The following is a 20,952-nucleotide window of genomic DNA, read 5'->3' on the forward strand; positions in this document are numbered from 1 at the left end:
TGATCATAGAGCTCCTGGGATCCTTCTATATAGAATCACAGGTCTCTATGGTCATTTCACAAACCCCGCCCCCATACAGTTAGAAACACTCCCCTAGGCTCACTTTTAACACCTTGATCACCCACAGTGTTAACCCCTTCTCTGCCAGTGTCATTAGTACAGTGACAGTGCATATTTTTAGCACTGATTACTGTAGAAATGTCACTGGTCCCCCCAAAAATGTCAGTTAGGGGTCCGATCTGTCCGCCGTAATGTCGCAGTCCAGCTAAAAATCGCAGATCACTGCCATTACAAGTAGAAAAAAAAAAACAATAAAAACAACATAAATCTTTGCCGTAGTTTGTAGATGCGATAACTTTTGCGCAAACCAATCAAAATACGCTTATTAGGATTTTTTTTTACCAAAAATATGTAACAGAATACAAAATGGCCTAAAATGTTAAAAAATTTTGATTTTTAAAATATTTTTTTTTTGAGAATGTCATATAGCAGAATGTGAAAAATATTGTTTTTTTTATAGCGCAAAAAATAAAAAAAAAAATAAAAAAATTGCAGAGGTGATCAAATACCACCAAAATAAAGCTCTATTTGTGGGAAAAAAAAGGACATCAATTTTATTTGGGTACAGCGTCGCATGACCGCGCAATTGTCAGTTACAGTCACGCAGTGCCGAATCGCGAAATAGGGCCTGGTCATTAAGGGGGCAAATCCTTCCAGTCTTAAAGTAGTTAAAAATAGAATTACCGTGTTGATGAAGGGGGAGGGGGGGAGGGGGGAGAAGAGTCGATGTAAATCTTTAGGGGTTCAGTCATTATGTAAAAGAGAAAAAAAAAAAAGGAGGTAAAACCTAAAAATAAGTCAGTTTATCTCACCTGGTGAGCGAAGAACATGTTGTTGACCACATCCTCCTCCATGACAGACGTGTCGTCCAGCAGGGTGGAGACTTTCCTGCGAGAACGGCGCTCCTCGATCCATTTGAAGAGGAAGATGAAGCCATAGACCGGCCTGGAGGGGGGAGGAAATGGTCAGAGAGTGCTATGGGGGGGGGGGGGGGGGAGGGGAGGGGAGGTCTTTACACAAAGAATATTAAGTATATCTTACCCCGGACACTTGCTCTGCAGGTCATAAATCTCTTCTACCTGAACCCCCTTTACACCTGTGAGAGACAAACAGAGTCAGACACACATAATGTGCTGGGGGAGTTTTCCTTTAAGATACAGATTAACAAAAATTTACTTATTTAATATACACCAAAACAAATCTATACCATAATATCCCCATTCCTATGCAAAATACCACTCATAGCTTCTTACAGCTCATGGTAGACTCCAATGGGGAGATTTCCTGGAGTAGTTTGTGTCTCTGCCCCTCCCACAATGGGGAGATTCCCTGCAGTAGTTTGTGTCTCTGCCCCTCCCACAAGGTTGAGATTTCCTGGAGTAGTTTGTGTCTCTGCCCCTCCCACAATGGGGAGAATCCCTGCAGTAGTTTGTGTCTCTGCCCCTCCCACAAGGTTGAGATTTCCTGGAGTAGTTTGTGTCTCTGCCCCTCCCACAATGGGGAGATTTCCCGCAGTAGTTTGTGTCTCTGCCCCTCCCATAATGGTGAGATCTCCTGCAATAGTTTGTGTCTCTGCTCCTCCCACAATAGTGAGATTTCCTGCGGTAGTTTGTGTCTCTGCCCCTCCCACAATGGTGAGATTCCCTGCAGCAGTTTGTGTCTCTGCCCCTCCCACAATGGTGAGATTTCCTGCAGCAGTTTGTGTCTCTGCCCCTCCCACAATGGTGAGATTCCCTGCAGTAGTTTGTGTCTCTGCCCCTCCCACAATGGTGAGATTCCCAGCAGCAGTTTGTTTCTCTGCCCCTCCCACAATGGGCAGATTTCCCGCAGTAGTTTGTGTCTCTGCCCCTCCCATAATGGTGAGATTTCCTGGAGTAGTTTGTGTCTCTGCCCCTCCCACAATGGGGAGATTTCCCGCAGTAGTCTGTGTCTCTGCCCCTCCCATAATGGTGAGATCTCCTGCAATAGTTTGTGTCTCTGCTCCTCCCACAATAGTGAGATTTCCTGCGGTAGTTTGTGTCTCTGCCCCTCCCACAATGGTGAGATTTCCTGCAGTAGTTTGTGTCTCTGCCCCTCCCACAATGGTGAGATTCCCTGCAGCAGTTTGTGTCTCTGCCCCTCCCACAATGGTGAGATTTCCTGCAGCAGTTTGTGTCTCTGCCCCTCCCACAATGGTGAGATTCCCTGCAGTAGTTTGTGTCTCTGCCCCTCCCACAATGGGGAGATTCCCTGCAGTAGTTTGTGTCTCTGCCCTCCCACAATGGGGAGATTTCCTGCAGTAGTTTGTGTCTCTGCCCTCCCACAATGGTGAGATTCCCTGCAGTAGTTTGTGTCTCTGCCCCTCCCACAATGGTGAGATTCCCTGCAGTAGTTTGTGTCTCTGCCCCTCCCACAATGGGGAGATTCTCTGCAGTAGTTTGTGTCTCTGCCCCTCCCACATTGAGATTCCCTGCAGTAGTTTGTGTCTCTGCCCTCCCACAATGGTGAGATTCCCTGCAGCAGTTTGTGTCTCTGCCCCTCCCACAATGGTGAGATTTCCTGCAGTAGTTTGTGTCTCTGCCCCTCCCACAATGGGGAGATTCCCTGCAGCAATTTGTGTCTCTGCCCCTCCCACAAGGGTGAGATTTCCTGCAGTAGTTTGTGTCTCTGCCCCTCCCACAATGGGGAGATTTCCTGCAGTAGTTTGTGTCTCTGCCTTGATTCTTATTCTATAATGGGCACAGTGACTGGATATGGGAATTATTATGGGGAAATTCCCTGCAGTAGTTTGTGTCTCTGCCCCTCCCACATTGAGATTCCCTGCAGTAGTTTGTGTCTCTGCCCTCCCACAATGGGGAGATTCCCTGCAGCAGTTTGTGTCTCTGCCCCTCCCACAATGGTGAGATTTCCTGCAGTAGTTTGTGTCACTGCCCCTCCCACAATGGTGAGATTTCCTGCAGTAGTTTGTGTCTCTGCCCCTCCCACAATGGTGAGATTTCCTGCAGTAGTTTGTGTCTCTGCCCTCCCACAATGGTGAGATTTCCTGCAGTAGTTTGTGTCTCTGCCCCTCCCACAATGGTGAGATTTCCTGCAGTAGTTTGTGTCTCTGCCCCTCCCACATTGAGATTCCCTGCAGTAGTTTGTGTCTCTGCCCCTCCCACAATGGTGAGATTCCCTGCAGTAGTTTGTGTCTCTGCCTTGATTCTTATTCTATAATGGGCACAGTGCCTGGATATGGGAATTATTATGGGGCGCTCTCACTACTGGGGCCCCCAACAGACACAAAAAATCAGCACCGGATCCAATGACTGAAACTACAAGTAAGATAAAATCTACTCACCGAAATCCTCCACCAGCAGTGTGAAGAGCCCTGCAAAGAGAAAAGAAAAACAAAATGTGTGGATAGCGATTATTGCTGCGATTCCTCCATTATATGTGATGATTGTTACACTGTATCCATTGATCAGTGATCTTATTATACAGCCTGCTTCTGGCACACGCCCCCTCCCATCCACAGCCTGCCTCTGGCACACGCCCCCTCCCATCCACAGCCTGCCTCTGGCACACGCCCCCTCTCATCCACAGCCTGCCTCTGGCACACGCCCCCTCCCATCCACAGCCTGCCTCTGGCACACGCCCCCTCCCATCCACAGCCTGCCTCTGGCACACGCCCCCTCTCATCCACAGCCTGCCTCTGGCACACGCCCCCTCCCATCCACAGCCTGCCTCTGGCACACGCCCCCCTCCCATCCACAGCCTGCCTCTGGCACACGCCCCCCTCCCATCCACAGCCTGCCTCTGGCACACGCCCCCCTCCCATCCACAGCCTGCCTCTGGCACACGCCCCCCTCCCATCCACAGCCTGCCTCTGGCACACGCCCCCCTCCCATCCACAGCCTGCCTCTGGCACACTCCCCCCTCCCATCCACAGCCTGCCTCTGGCACACGCCCCCCTCCCATCCACAGCCTGCCTCTGGCACACGCCCCCCTCCCATCCACAGCCTGCCTCTGGCACACGCCCCCCTCCCATCCACAGCCTGACTCTGGCACACGCCCCCTCCCATCCACAGCCTGACTCTGGCACACGCCCCTTCCCATCCACAGCCTGCCTCTGGCACACGCCCCCTCCCATCCACAGCCTGCCTCTGGCACACGCCCCCCTCCCATCCACAGCCTGCCTCTGGCACACGCCCCCCTCCCATCCACAGCCTGCCTCTGGCACACGCCCCCCTCCCATCCACAGCCTGCCTCTGGCACACGCCCCCCTCCCATCCACAGCCTGCCTCTGGCACACGCCCCCCTCCCATCCACAGCCTGCCTCTGGCACACGCCCCCCTCCCATCCACAGCCTGCCTCTGGCACACGCCCCCCTCCCATCCACAGCCTGCCTCTGGCACACGCCCCCCTTCCATCCACAGCCTGCCTCTGGCACACGCCCCCTCCCATCCACAGCCTGCCTCTGGCACACGCCCTCTCCCATCCACAGTCTGCCTCTGGCACACGCCCCCTCCCATCCTCAGCCTGCCTCTGACGCACGCCCCCTCCCATCCTCAGCCTGCCTCTGACGCACGCCCCCTCCCAGTCACAGCCTGCCTCTGGCACACGCCCCCTCCCATCCACAGCCTGCCTCTGGCACACGCCCCCCTCCCATCCACAGCCTGCCTCTGGCACACGCCCCCCTCCCAGTCACAGCCTGCCTCTGCTACATGCCCCCCTCCCAGTCACAGCCTGCCTCTGGCACACGCCCCCCTCCCGTCCACAGCCTGCCTCTGGCACACGCCCCCCTCCCGTCCACAGCCTGCCTCTGGCACACGCCCCCTCCCAGTCACAGCCTGCCTCTGGCACATGCCCCCCTTCCAGTCACAGCCTGCCTCTGGCACATGCCCCCCTCCCAGTCACAGCCCGCCTCTGACAAACGCCCCCTCCCAGTCACAGCCTGCCTCTGGCACACACCCTGGCCTCCCAATCACAACCTGCCTCTTGAACACACCCCCTCCCAATTGCAGCCTGCCTCTTGAACAAACTCCCTCCCAATCACAGCCTGCCATTGGCACACACTTCCTCCCAGTCACAGCCTGCCTCTTGAGCACCCCCCCCATCCCAGCTTACCATTGGCAGACACCCCCCCCCCCCCCAATCACAGCCTACCATTGACACACACCCCCTCCCAGTCAAAGCCTTTATTTACACTTGGTTAAAAAGTTTCTATATAAAAATATATGCTCCGCTTTACAATATTAACCCATCGAAAAAAAAAAAGAAAAGAAAGGACAATACAAAACAATCACAACCAACAAATTGGTATCCCTACGCGTTTCAACCTATTCAATAGTGGTCTTCCTCAGGGGATATATGTGATGCCTACAAGTGCATTACAAAATTAGAGATACAAAGTACAAGACATATCAACAGTAGCTATAAAAATATAACCTATATATTCACCATTGCACCCGATGAGGGTCTTCTTACCAGAAACTTTTTTTGTTAAGAATCGTCCTGGAAAGGACCTCCAAGAGTCCAGAACGGGGGAGGGGAAAAGACGGGATTTGCAAGGAGTCATGTTTTGAACAAATAATGGGAAAGTAGAGGATCTACCTGCAGAAATATTCCCAAATGTGGAAGGGAAAATTACATTTTTACAAAGGGATTTAGATTGAATAATTTATAATGATAATAATTTATAATAATAATATTAATTTTTAATAATAATATATTTATAATAGTAATAATAATTTATAATAATAATTTATAATAAATATAATAATTATTATTCAATCTAAATCCCTTTGTAAAAATTTAATTTTCCCTTCCACATTTGGGAATATTTCTGCCGTGGTTAACAGCCAACGGTCGGCTTTCCGTCTGTAACGCCTTACGTGACTTTGCTCGGCGCTCCCATCCCACCGGGAGCCCTGAGCACCCAGCCGGCACGTCCCCCGGCTGGATGGAGTGCCGATCAACGGATTTGATCGGGTCTCCGATGACGTAACCCGGAGGCGGCGTCCATGACGTCACTTCCGGGTTACTGTGCTGCAAAAAGCAGAAAATTAAAAAACGGCTGTATGCAAAAACGCCGTTTTCGGCGTTTTGCATACATGGAAGTGCAGTGGAGGGGTTTGGGGTCTTTTAGACCCCCGATCCCTCCATAAAGAGTACCTGTCACTGCCTATTACTGTCACATTCCCCCCGATCCCTCCATAAAGAGTACCTGTCACTCCTATTACTGTCACATTCCCCCCGATCCCTCCATAAAGAGTACCTGTCACTCCTATTACTGTCACATTCCCCCCGATCCCTCCATAAAGAGTACCTGTCACTCCTATTACTGTCACATCCCCCCATAAAGAGTACCTGTCACTGCCTATTACTGTCACATTCCCCACGATCCCTCCATAAAGAGTACCTGTCACTCCTATTACTGTCACATTCCCCCCGATCCCTCCATAAAGAGTACCTGTCACTGCATATTGGTGTCACAAGGGATGTTTACATTGCTTGTGACAGCAATAAAAGTGATCAGATTTATTTATTTTTTTAAAAAACCTGTAATAAAGTAAAAAAAATAAATAAATAAAATAAATAGGAAAAAAAAAATTTAGCCGCCTCCGTCACCGTTAGCTTGCGCACAAAGAAAACGTATACGGAAGTCGAGCCGCATGAAATCGCTGTTCAAACCACACATGTGAGGTATCGCCGCGAACGCCAGAGCGTGGGCAATAATTAAAAAAAAAGATCTACACTCTAACTCTAAACTGGTAACCGTTAAATAAATTTAAAGCGTCGCCTATAGAGATCTCTAATGACCGTAGTTTGTCGCCATCCCACAGGGGGGCGCAATTTTAAACCGTAACATGTTGGGTATCTATTTACTCGGCGTGACATCATCTTTCACAATATATGTTAAAAAATGGGCTAATTTTACTGTTTAGTATTTTTTAAATGCAGTGAAATGTGATTTTTCTAAATTTTTCCCAAAAAAATGGCGTTTTAAAGACCGCTGCGCGAATACCGCGTGACAAAAAATATTGCAATGACCGACATTTTATTCTCCAGAGTCTTTGCTAAAAAAAATATATATATAATGTTTGGGGGTTCTAAGTAGTTTTCTAGGAAAAAAAAAATACTGATTTTAACTTGTGAACAAAAAGTGTCCGAAATAGGGCTGGGGCTTAAGTGGTTAACATTGAAACCCGGAACTTATATTTTTATATGGAAACTTTTTATCCAAGTGTAAATAAAAAATAATAATTTTATATCTTTTGATCTCAATAATTTTTTTGCTGCTAAAAAAACCCCCTAGGGGGCACCCTTCTCTCTTTGCACAGAGTCCTGTAACCCCGCCCCCCCCTATCAGGGAGAAGAGATGGTTGGTCACATGACGCAACTTTTTATTGTTGTAAAAAAGTTAAGAAAGATAATTTGTGAAAGGAAGGAAAATCAGTGGCGGTGCCGCAATACTTATAGCTGTGTATGAATCCTCAGTGGGATTTTATGTTGGGAGCACTGGAGGGAGCCCGGAGCTGCATTTTCCCCAGAAGAGGGAGCTCAGGACCCTCTGCCAGCTACAGACATATTCATTCCAGGTCTGCCATCACAGGGGACATTGGAAGACGTAAATGCCTCTGGGTGGGGTAAATTATCCAATCCTCAGCAATAAAGCCCCCCCCCCCCCAGATCTGCCCCCAGGAGGGAGGGGGTATTTATGTTGACTGCTAAGTTACAGCGGGGGAGGGGTGCCTTGCATGACAGAGAAGAGACAGAATCAGCCACCCCAATCTCCCAATCTGCCCCTCCCCCACCCCAGACCAGCCCCAGCAGTCACACACAACCCAATCTCCATTACTGACAATATCATAATATAACATTTCCCTAATCATCAGTAATACACACATCCCCTCAGATCTGCCCCTCGGGGGGGTACCTTCCACCCATCACCCCAATATCTGCCCCTCGGGGGGTACCTTCCACCCATCACCCCAATATCTGCCCCTCGGGGGGTACCTTCCACCAGTCACCCCAATATCTGCCCCTCGGGGGGTACCTTCCACCCATCACCCCAATATCTGCCCCTCGGGGGGTACCTTCCACCAGTCACCCCAATATCTGCCCCTCGGGGGGTACCTTCCACCCATCACCCCAATATCTGCCCCTCGGGGGGTACCTTCCACCAGTCACCCCAATATCTGCCCCTCGGGGGGTACCTTCCACCCATCACCCCAATATCTGCCCCTCGGGGGGTACCTTCCACCCATCACCCCAATATCTGCCCCTCGGGGGGGTACCTTCCACCCATCACCCCAATATCTGCCCCTCGGGGGGTACCTTCCACCAGTCACCCCAATATCTGCCCCTCGGGGGGGTACCTTCCACCCATCACCCCAATATCTGCCCCTCGGGGGGTACCTTCCACCCATCACCCCAATATCTGCCCCTCGGGGGGTACCTTCCACCCATCACCCCAATATCTGCCCTTGGGAGGAGGGGTTACACATAAAGTATGGAGTTAATACATTGCAGCTCCTTGGTGGGGTATTTGGGATCAGTGTGGGGGGAGGGGGGTACAATGCAGCTCCTGGGGGAGGGGGTATTTGGGGTCAGTGGGGGGGGGGTACAATGCAGCTCCTGGGGGGGGGGGGGGGTATTTGGGGTCAGGGTGGGGGGAGGGGGGGTATTTGGGATCAGTGTGTGGGGGGGAGGGGGTACAATGCAGCCCCTGGGGGGGGGGGTATTTGGGGTCAGTGTGTGGGGGGGGGGAGGGGGTACAATGCAGCTTCTGGGGGGGTATTTGGGGTCAGTGTGGGGGGAGGGGGTACAATGCAGCTCTTGGGGGGGGGGGTATTTGGGATCAGTGTGGGGGGGAGGGGGTACAAAGCAGCTCCTGGGGGGGGTATTTGGGTCAGTGTGGGGGGGAGGGGGTACAAAGCAGCTCCTGGGGGGGGGTACTTGGGGTCAGTGTGGGGGAGGGGGGTACGATGCAGCTCCTGGGGGGGGGGTATTTGGGGTCAGTGTGGGGGGAGGAGGTACAATGCAGCTCCTGGGGGGGGGGGGGGGTACTTGGGGTCAGTGTGGGGGAGGGGGGTACGATGCAGCTCCTGGGGGGGGGGGGTATTTGGGGTCAGTGTGGGGGGAGGGGGTACAATGCAGCTCCTGGGGGGGGGTATTTGGGGTCAGTGTGGGGGGGAGGGGGGTACGATGCAGCTCCTGGGGGGGGTATTTGGGGTCAGTGTGGGGGAGGGGGGGTTTTGGGGTCAGTGTGTGGGGGGGAGGGGGTACAATGCTGCCCCTGGGTGGGGTACTTGGGGTCAGTGTGTGGGGGGAGGGGTGCAATGCTGCCCCTGGGTGGGGTATGTCCCCCCAGAGCTCAGACTCGCACAGAGGTCTCCCCTGTATTGGGGGGTAAGTGGGGGGGAGGGGTACAGTCATTGTACCTGGGTCGCTCTCCAGCTCTAGCCAGCCTTTATTCATGTTGTCTCATCCATAGCTCCGAGCCTCTGACGTCATCACAATGCGCCGGAAACAACCACAACCTCCGCTACACAGGGACTGTCAGAGGGACACAGGGACTGCCAGAGAAGAAACACAGGCCCTCCTTGTCTCCGCTTAGCGGACATTTTACCTGAGACCCTTCCCTTCATATCAATGTATATTGAGCTTCAGAAAAATGGCCACCTTTTGGTGTTCCTGCGGACCCATCAGCGAATTAACAATAATATCACATGTTCTATTGGGATCACATGACAGGAATAGCATCGAAAGCGCCATTTTTGCTGTGGGAAAGCTAATATTATGATGATGAGGATGATTATTATTGTTGTTATTGCTATAAGTAGCAACATATTATTATTATTATTATTATTATTATTATTATTATTATTATTATTATTAGCAGCTGCTTTTTTCTTAGTAGTAGTAGTATTTTATTATTAATTTTATTATTATTAGCAGCAGCCTTTTCTTCTTAGTAGTATTATTAGTAGTATTTTATTGTGAACATTTTTATTATTATTATTATTATAAGTAGTAGTAGCATTTTACTATTATTAATATGATGATGATGATTATGTTTAACTTTATCCTCCTCATCGTCGTGAATATGATTATTAGTTTTATTATTTTATTTATTATTATTGGTTCTTTTCTTGTATATGTTAATATGATTATTTTAATATTATTTTTATACTATTAAAATCATTAGTAGTAGTATTTTATTATCATTTTTTTATTACCAATATTATTATTGTTATTAGTAATAATAATTGTTATTTTTATTAGTAGAAGTAGTAGAAGTCATAGTAGTATTTTCTTTTTATTATTATTATTGTTGTTGTTTTTGTTAGTATTACTTTTAGCAGTATTATTTTCATGTTATTATCATTATTATTATTATTATTAGTTCTATTATTGTTGTTCTTAATATTAAGTAGTAGTAGTAATATAATTTATTGTATTATTATTATTAATAATAATAATAATTTTATTACTACTACCACTACTACCACCACTACTACTAGTAGCAGTAGCAATAGAATTTTTACTATTAATGTTATTATCATTATTATTGTTACCAGCAGTAAATATTAATATTAGTTACGGAGGTCACTAATTATTACTACTATTATTATTACTGTAAATGTAGTAGTAATAGTTGTATTAATCTTGTTATTATTACCAGTAGTAATGATTATTTTTATCATTATTATTATTTTTACTATTGTTATTAGTATTAGTAGTAATATTTTTTTTCTTCTTCTTCTTCTTTTTCATTTTCTTTTTTTATTATTATTATTGGTATTATTATTATTAGTAGTAGTAATAGTATTATTCCTCTTCTTCTTTTTATTTTATTATTAGTAGTAGTAACAATAGTATTTTTATTATTGATATTATTATAATTACCATCATTATTGTTATCAGTAGTAATGATTAATATTAGCTGTAGTAATAGTAGTCATAGTAGTATATTATAGTTTTATTTTATATGTAGTAGTAGTAGAAATGATTGTATTAATTAATAATATGGGTATTAATCTTGTTATTTTTATTTTTACTAGTAGTAATGATTATTGTTATCATTGTTCTTATTACTATTACAATGAGTATTAGTAGTAATAATATTTTTCCTCTTCTTCTTCATCTTATTTTTATTGTCAATAATATTATTAGTAGTAGTATTAGTATTTTTACTCTTCTTCTTTTTATTATTAGAAGTTGTATTAGTAATAGTATTTTTACTCTTCTTCTTTTTATTTTTATTATTAGTATTTATACTTTTCTTCTTTTTATTTTTATTATTAGTAGTAGTAATAGTATTTTTACTCTTCTTCTTTTTATTTTTATTATTAGTATTAGTAGTAGTAATAGTATTTTTACTCTTCTTCTTTTTATTTTTATTATTAGTATTAGTATTTTTACTTTTCTTCTTTTTATTTTTATTATTATTATTAGTAGTAGTAGTAATAGTACTTTTTACTCTTCTTCTTTTTTATTTTTATTATTAGTAGTAGTAATAGTGTTTTTTACTCTTCTTCTTTTTATTTTTATTATTAGTAGTAGTATTAGTATTTTTACTCTTCTTCTTTTTATTTTTATTATTAGTATTAGTATTTTTACTCTTCTTCTTTTTATTTTTATTAATTAGTATTAGTATTTTTACTCTTCTTCTTTTTATTTTTATTATTAGTAGTAGTATTTTTACTCTTCTTCTTTTTATTTTTATTATTAGTAGTAGTATTAGTATTTTTACTCTTCTTCTTTTTATTTTTATTCATTAGTATTAGTATTTTTACTCTTCTTCTTTTTATTTTTATTTTTATGAATTAGTATTAGTATTTTTACTCTTCTTCTTTTTATTTTTATTATTAGTATTAGTATTTTTACTCTTCTTCTTTTTATTTTTATTATTAGTAGTAGTATTAGTATTTTTACTCTTCTTTATATTTTTATTATTAGTATTTTTACTCTTCTTCTTTTTATTTTTATTATTAGTATTAGTATTTTTACTCTTCTTCTTTTTATTTTTATTATTAGTATTAGTATTTTTACTCTTCTTCTTTTTATTTTTATTCATTAGTATTAGTATTTTTACTCTTCTTCTTTTTATTTTTATTAATTAGTATTAGTATTTTTACTCTTCTTATTTTTATTTTTATTATTAGTAATAGTATTTTTATTCTTAATCTTATTATTTGTGGAGCACAACAGTTTTGTTTTTTACCTCCCCTGGTTTTGTGACATTTTGCAGTTATAATCAGGAAACACCAAAAAGCCGTCGCCCTCCGATTTCCACTTCCATAACAAAAACTCCGGGCCTGAGCCGTACTCGGTCTTTATAACTTTATGTATTGTTTTATTATATGTTTTTCTCTCTCTCTGGTAAATTTCAGCTTGCACTATAGAGCTCCTTATACAACAGAGGGGTGAAGACTTCAGAGTAAAGTGGGGCACACACTATAAGAAAATCGGTGGAATGATCGTCCGATTTTCCTCATCGTTTCACAGCAAATTGGAACCGATGAACGTAAATTCGTACGGAAATCCTCGTACGACAAAGGCTTTTTTATAGTGTGTACGAGCCTTTAACTTTAACGTAAAGAGTTCTTTTTTACTGTCAGAGGGGTAAGGATGTGGAATTCTCTTCCACAAGCAGTGGTGTCGGTAGGGAGCATCGATCGTTTCAAAAAACTATTAGAAGGGCACCTTAACCACTTCCCGCCCGCCCTATAGGGAATTGACGGCGGGAAGGTGGTTGTATTATCCTTCACGCCGTCATAAGACGGCGGCAGGATAATGCGCTCTGCGCGCCCCTTGATGTAGGCTCTTTACCATGTGACCAGCTGTGTCCAATCACAGCTGGTCACATAGTAATTAGGAAGTGCCGTTGATCGGCTTTCCTCAGTTCGCGCCTCACAGGCAAGAGTAGAGGAGAGACGATCTGTGGCTCTCCTGACGGGGGGGGGGGGGGGGGGTCTGCACTGGTAATCAGAGCATTGATTACTAGTGCAGACCCTTGGGGAGGGGTGCCCCTAGAGCCACCAGGGATGCCCACCCATGACCCCAGAGATGCCCACCATGGCCACCAGAGATGGCAATCAGGGCTCAGAGAGCCCACCAGTGCCCTCCCCATCAGTGCTGCCCACCAGTGCCCATCAATGCCATCTATCAGTGCTGCCCATTATTGCCCACCAGTGCCGATCAGTGCCGCCTATCAGTGCCCATCAGTGCCCCCTATCAGTGCCCATCAATGCCGCCTATCAGTGCCCATCAGTGCCGCCTATCAGTGCCCATCAATGCCGCCTATCAGTGCCGCCTATCAGTGCCCATCAGTGCCAACCCTGACAGTGCCCATCAATGCCACCTATCAGTGCCCATCAGTGCCACCTATCAGTGCCCATCAATGCCGCCTATCAGTGCCCATCTGTGTCGCCTATCAGTGCCCATCAGTGCTGCCTATCAGTGCCCACCAATGCTGCATATCAGTGCTACCTATCAGTGCCACATATCAGTGCCCATCAGTGCTGCCTATCAGTGCCCATCAATGCTGCCTATCAGTGCCCATCAATGCCGCCTATCAGTGCCCATCAGTGTCGCCTATCAGTGCTCATCAGTGTCCCCTATCAGTGCCCATCAGTGCTGCCTATCAGTGCCCACCAATGCCGCATATCAGTGCTACCTATCAGTGCCACATATCAGTGCCCATCAGTGCTGCCTATCAGTGCCCATCAGTGCCGCCTATCAGTGCCCACCAATGCTGCATATTAGTGCCACATATCAGTGCCCATCAGTGCTGCCGATCAGTGCCCATCAGTGCCGCCTATCAGTGCCCACCAATGCTGCATATTAGTGCCACATATCAGTGCCCATCAGTGCTGCATATCAGTGCCGCCTATCAGTGCCTAATATTAGTACCATCCCATTAGTGCCTCCTCATCAGTGCAGGAAAAAACATATCTATTTACAAAATTTTATAACATAAACAAAAAAAACTTTTTTTTTTTTCTGTCTTTTTTATTTGTTTAGCAAAAAAGAAAAAACCTTGCAGTGATCAAATGCCACCAAAAGAAAGCTCTATTTGTGGGGAAAAAATGACATAAATTTGGTTTCGGTACAGTGTTGCATGACCACGCAATTGTCATTCAAAATGCGACAGTGCTAAAAGCTATAAATTGGCCTGCGCAGGAAGGGGGTAAAAGTGCCCGGTATTGAAGTGGTTAAAGACCACCACATAAAGGGGTATACAATGTAACAATGTAAGCAAACACACACATCATAGGATGAACTGATGTCTTTTTTCAACCTCACAAACTAACTTTGTAACTTTGTAACTTTGTAACTTTCTCTGGCTGAAAAACAGAATAAAAAAATATTCATCATATTTATCACATTTCATATTTATGTGACTGAAAGAAAATGTAGATTCCTCATTTCTAGTTTTCTCTGGAGGAAAAAGCTCACTAATAATGGGGAGAAATGGTTCCTTGATTTCTATTTATTTTTTCATGATTTATAATGGGGGGGGGGGGAGGATTATCTTTCTCAGCTTCCCCCTCTTGGATGACCCCAGGAATGAGGACGCTTTGTTATTTTATTATCCATGCTATGGACTGGAACGTCAGCCATTAAGCTTTGTTTTATGTATTGTGTTTTGTGCTGATGTCATTGTGAGTTGGCGCCGGTGACCTCCCCCCTCTGTGGGTTGGATGGTTTGGACCGTCTAATGTCTTAAAGCGGAGTTCCAGTCTCCTTGTCAATTTTTATTTAAAAAAAAAAGCACCACCATAATTTTATTTCTTACTACAATTAACAGCTTAACGACCGCTGTGGCAGGCAGCCGCTCCTGCGCAAACCGCCGGAGGTATACGTCGGTCGCGCACCTGGAGCTAGGGGGCGCACACACGCGCACTCCCGCCCCCGCTCATCAGCGGGGATCCCGATGCACGGGACCGGGGATTCCGATTGCCACCTGACACCCGCGATCGCTCCCCGCTGAGAGAGAAGGACGTGCAGCTGTTGCAAACACAGCTAGTCGTTCTTCTCCCTGGAATTAACATAGAGCTCATGTGATCCTTCTATATAGGAACACAGGTCTCTATAATCATTTCACAAGCCACGCCCCCCCCCCCCACAGTTAGAAACACTCCCCTAGGCTCACATTTAACCCCTTGGCACCCGCGAAGACAGAAGAGACAGAACGGCGGTCAGCCGTTGTAAACACAGCAGACCGCTGTTCTGTCAGTAATGAACACAGGGATCCTCTTATTTAGGAACACAGGTCTCTGTGTTCATGTAGTAAGCCCATCCCCCACACAGTTAGAAAGCACCCCCTAGGCACAGATTTAACCCTTTGATCGCCCCTGTTATTGACTCCTTCCCTGCCAGTGTCATTAGTACACTCACAGTGCTATGCGATCCTGCTATGTAGGATTGTATGTCTCTGTTATGATCTAACAAGCCACGCCCCCTGACAGTTAGAATCACGCCCCTAGGGACCCTATCCAGGTTATATATTGTGTATTGTTTTTCTTTAACTCATTAAAGTGTATTTTTTCCCAAAAAAAATTGCTGCACAAAAATCATATGGCATAAAAAAATTGCAACGACCGCTATTTTATTCTCTAAGGCCTCTTCTAAAAAAAAAATAAAATAAAATAAAAAATAAAAAAAATTATGTTTGGGGGTTCTAAGTAAAAACAAACAAAACCCCTGTTTTGCACATATATGAGAGAAGTGTCAGAATTGGCCTGGTAGGCAAGGGGTTAATAAAACTGATTTAAAAAAAAAAAAAATGTTTTGTCAGTAGTTACAATTTAATTCTTCTTAATCCTCCTGGACAGGATGGAAGATTTTGACAAGAATCAGCACAAGCGACAGTTCTCATCAAATGTAAGTATTATCCTTGGTGGTGCTGACCAGTTCTGGACCGGAAGGATTTTCCCCACAAACAGAGCTTTCTTTTGGTGGTATTTGATCACCTGTGCGATTTTTATTTTTTGCGCTATAAGCAAAAAAATAGCGACAATTCTGAAAAAAAAAAAAATATTTCTCACTTTCTGCTATATAACATTCCCAATATAAAAAAATGTAAAAATTTAAATTTTTCATCATTCTTTTGGTGGTATTTGGTCACCTCTGCGATTTTTATTTTTTGCGCTATAAGCAAAAAAATAGCGACAATTCTGAAAAAAAAAAAAAAAACAATGTTTTTCACTTTCTGCTATATAACATTCCCAATAAAAAAGATGTAAAAATTTAAATTTTTCATCATTTTGGGCCAATTTGTATTCTGCCACATATTTTTGGTAAAACAAAAAAAAATATTGATTGGTTTGCGCAAAAGTTGTCGCGTCTACAAACTAGGGGATAGATTTATGTCATTTTTATTTTTTATATTTTTCTTACTAGTAATGGCGGTGATCAGCGATTTTTAGCGGGACTGCGACATTGTAGCGTACAATCGGACACCTAACTAAAAAGCACCACCATAATTTTCTTTCTTACTACAATTAAAAGTGGATAATGTTTGCAGCGTAATCATTGATGTGGCTTAAAAAATCTTAAAGCGTGACTTTGTTGAGAAAAAAAACATTTATTATTTTTATTATTTATTTTATCTCACTTTTGTTGAGAAAAAATATTTATTATTGTTTTTCTTGTTATTAAGTAGTAGTAGTAAAATAATTTATTGTATTGTTGTTATGATTATTATGATTATTATTATTGTTATTATTATTATTATTATTATCATTGCTACTAATGATGTGGAAATGTAACAAATGACCAGGCAATACATTTCCAAAAAACACAGGAAGTTTTATTAACCACTTCTGGACCAGAAGGTTTTCCCCCTTAATGACCAGGCCATTTTTTGCAATTCGGCACTGCCTTACTTTAGGCCCCTTTCACACTTGTGCGACCTAAAAGTCGCGCCATTTTCAGGGATTTTTTTTTGCCTCAATTTTGCCGCGGTTTTGACTGGACTTGATGCAATGCATAGTCTGGCCAATGGGTGTGTGTGCATGCTTCCGGCGGCGTGCCTGCACCCCCTCTACTGGTCCAGGGAAGAGATGTTCAGGCACGTCGTTTCGCGGGACAGAGCTGACCTGCTGCTGTAAAACTACTGCGGCTGGTTGGCAAGTGATTAAAAAAACTTAGATACATCCAAATCTCCGAATAATGAAAATTGTGTCTGAATTTGAATTCGTAACAATATGAATGAGACGAGTGTGGCAGAGATCTCCTCCCAGGGATGGCCCAGCTGAGCTATATATATATATATATATATATATATATATATATATATATATATATATACAGGGCAATGATATAAGCTTTTCCTCCGGCTCACCGAGATGACATTTTATAAATATTAACATAGGCTGGTGACGTTGGGACGGAGAAATAATTGCTGAGTCATCAAATAGTATTGGATGCATCATTAGTAAAAAAAATAAAAATAACGACCTGATTGAACTTCATGAACTTTGGCACGCAGCAAAACAGAATGCCTGTCTGAGCTACAAATCCATCCAATGCCTCATGTAAGTCTAGTGCTCACCCCCGGTAGGACCACTGAGTACCACAGGCTCATGGATGGTAGAGGAGAGGAAGAGCTTATTCTGCTCCTCCTCCTGCCCTCTCCTCCTGCGTCTGCCCTGGCAATGTTGTGCCTCAGAGAAGGAAAAGTGTGAGTGGGAAGTTTAAAGCCCAGCAGCCAGAAGAGGAAAGATGCAGCCTGCCAATCCATCTATTGTGAGTGAAGTGCCCCCCCCCCACCCTTCTCTCTCCTGCCTCCCAGTGAGTACTCTAATGTAAGGGGGGCTCTGCAGATTCCTTTCTTTCTTTCTTTTGAAGTTTGAAGCCGAGCAGCCAGAAGAGCAAAGGTGCAGCATGCTGATCCATCCATCCTCTGTGAGTGAAGTGCCCCCCCTTCTCTCTCCTGCCTTCCAGTGAGTACTGTAATGTAAGGGGGGGGGGGCTCTGCAGATTCCTTCCTGTCTTCTTTTCTTTCTTTCTTTCTTTCTTAGTCTGAAGCCGAGCAGCCAGAAGAGGAAAGGTGCAGCTTGCCAATCCATCCATCCACTGTGAGTGAAGTGCCCCCCCTTCTCTCTCCTGCCTCCCAGTGAGTACTGTGATGGAAGAGGGAATCTGATGTAAAGGGTACTCTGCGGATTTCTTTCTTTCTTTCGAAGCTTGAAGTCGAGCAGCTAGAAGAGGAAAGGTGCAGCTTGCCGATCCATCCATCCATCCACTGTGAGTGAAGTGCCCCCCCCTGTCTCTCCTGCCTCCTAGTGAGTACTGTCATGTAAGAGGGACTCTGATGTAAGGGGTGCTCTGCGGATTTCTTTCTTTCTTTCCAAGTTTGAAGCTAAGCAGCCAGAAGAGGGAAGGTGCAGCTTGCCGATCCATCCATCTATTGTGAGTGAAGTGCCCCCCACCCTTCTTTCTCCTGCCTCCCAGTAAGTACTCTAATGTAAGGGAGGCTCTGCAAATTCCTTCCTTCCCTTTCTTTCTTTCCTTCTTTCTTTTTTTCTTTGTCTGAAGCTGATCAGCCAGAAGAGGAAAGGTGCAACTTGCCAATCCATCCATCCACTGTGAGTGAAGTGCCCCCCCTCTCTCTCCTGCCTCCCAGTGAGTACTGTAATGTAAGAGGGACTCTGATGTAAGGGGTGCTCTGCGGATTTCTTTATTTCCCTTAAAGTTTGAAGACGATCAGCCAGAAGAGGAAAGGTGCAGCTTGCCGATCCATCCATTCAGTGTCAGTGAAGTGCCCCCCCTTCTCTCTCCTGCCTCCCAGTGAGTACTGTAATGTAAGAGGGACCGTGTTGTAAGGGGGGCTCTGCGGATTTCTTTATTTCTTTCTTTTTATTTCTTGCCCTCTCTCTTTTTCTTGCTCTCTCTCTCTCTTTCTTGCTTTCTCTCTTTCTTTATTTCTTTCTGGTGTGGGTAGGAAGTTTGAAGCCCAGTAGCCAGAAGAGGAAAGGTGCAGCTTGCCGATCCATCCATGCACTGTGAGTGAAGCCCCCTCCCCCTTCTCTTTGCTTTTTACACTCTTTATCCCCCGGGAATTCCCAAGGTTGCCCCTGTTGACTGGAAGTTGACTTAAAACTTTGATTTCCAGCCCTATCTTTCCTACCATGTTGATTCAGAGCTCTACCAAGACACCTAGTTTGGTATCATTGTATTTTGATTTTGTAGATATGATTCCTGGCACAGGAGAAAGGTGCGTGCAGTAAGGAAATAAACGTTTTATGACTCCTGACAGCAAAAGCATTGAACAGGGTATTATGAGAAGCTACCGTAGATTTATTTATTTTTCGTTTCAACAAAGGCATACTTATCCTTTAAGTGCAGTGGATTAATTTTCAATAAAAGCACACTCTGTATCTTTAGATCATTATTTTAGGCTTGGGTGGTTACTGTTTTTTCAGAAGGGTTGGGCCTTCATCTGAATGCAACATGCTCCACCTCGGGTTTTCATCTCACACTGATATACAGTATTTGTTTGTCACCTTCCATTTGCATCAGTTCCATAGGAGAAAAGGCAGGTGAACTGGTCATGAGAACACTCCAGGACTTGTTCCTTCTGAAGATATGCTGTTTTAGTTCTGCATACAATATTTGGTCCAGTACTAGTGTTGGATGAGAAGACCTGGCTCACCATCAATGTTCCAATCCATCCCAAAGGTGTTCAGTAGGGTTGAGGTCAGGGCTCCGTGCAAATGAAGCTTATCCACTCTGGTCTAACCATATCTTTAAAGAGCTGGTCAAACCATGTCTTTATGGAGGGGGTCAAACCATGTCTATGTGGAGCTGGTCATACCATGTCTTTATAAAGCTGGTCAAACCATGTCTTTTTGGAGGTGGTCATACCATGTCTTTAGCGAGATGGTCAAACCATGTCTTTATGGAGGTGGTCAAACTATGTCTTTAGCGAGATGGTCAAACCATGTCTTTATGGAGGTGGGCAAACTATGTTTTTATAGAGCTGGTCAAACTATGTCTTTATAGAGGTGGTCAAACTATGTCTTTATGGAGCTGGTCAAACTATGTCTTTATAGAGGTGGTCAAACTATGTCTTTATAGAGCTGGTCAAACTATGTCTTTATAGAGCTGGTCAAACCATGTCTTTATAGAGCTGGTCAAACTATGTCTTTATAGAGGTGGTCAAACTATGTCTTTAGCGAGAGATGGTCAAACTTTAAGCAGACCATGCTGACCTTCTTTATGGAGGTGGTCAAACTATGTCTTTATAGAGCTGGTCAAACCATGTCTTTATGGAGGTGGTCAAACTATGTCTTTAGCGAGATAGTCAAACCATGTCTTTATGGAGGTGGTCAAACTATGTCTATATAGAACTGGTCAAACCATGTCTTTATGGAGGTGGTCAAACTATTTCTTTAAAAAGCTGGTCAAATCATGTCTTTATGGAAGTGGTCAAACCATGTCTGTATGGAGGTGGTCAAACCATGTCTTTTTGGAGGTGGTCAAACCATGCCTTTATGGAGGTGGTCAATCTATGTCTTTAACAAGCTGGTCAAACCATGTCTTTGTGGAGGTGGTCAAACCATATCTTTAAAGAGCTGGTCAAACCGTGTCTTTATGGAGCTGGTTAAACCATGTCTTTGTGGAGCTGGCTTTGTACACAGGGACACAGTCATGCTGGAACAGATAAGGGTTACAGCTAGGTAAACCATGTCTTTATGGAGGTGGTCAAACCATGTCTATATGGAGGTGGTCAAACCATGTCTTTATGGAGGTGGTCAAACCATGTCTTTATAGAGGTGCTCAAACCATGTCTTTATGGAGGTGGTCAAACCATGTCTTTAGCGAGATGGTCAAACCATGTCTTTATGGAGGTGGTCAAACTATGTCTTTAGCGAGATGGTCAAACCATGTCTTTATGGAGGTGGTCAAACT

At 44.3% G+C, this 20,952-nt stretch overlaps 1 protein-coding gene across 1 annotated transcript in view; it reads right to left on the reverse strand.

Annotated features, from left to right (window-relative positions):
* BAP1 (BRCA1 associated deubiquitinase 1) overlaps positions 1–9,577 on the reverse strand; it is a 38,013-nt gene extending 28,436 nt beyond the window's left edge. Inside the window, exons 1-4 of the mRNA XM_082264726.1 lie at positions 9,468–9,577; positions 3,380–3,409; positions 1,102–1,156; positions 873–1,005 (exon numbers count right to left, since the gene is read on the reverse strand). Coding sequence (XP_082120852.1) covers positions 873–1,005; positions 1,102–1,156; positions 3,380–3,409; positions 9,468–9,504 — 255 coding nt within the window. The 5' untranslated portion in view covers positions 9,505–9,577. The remainder of the gene's footprint in view (positions 1–872; positions 1,006–1,101; positions 1,157–3,379; positions 3,410–9,467) is intronic.
* Positions 9,578–20,952: the final 11,375 nt, after the last annotated feature.

Source organism: Pelophylax lessonae (assembly GCF_965119305.1).
Source record: "Pelophylax lessonae genome assembly, chromosome: 8".
NCBI classification, from domain to species: domain Eukaryota; kingdom Metazoa; phylum Chordata; class Amphibia; order Anura; family Ranidae; genus Pelophylax; species Pelophylax lessonae.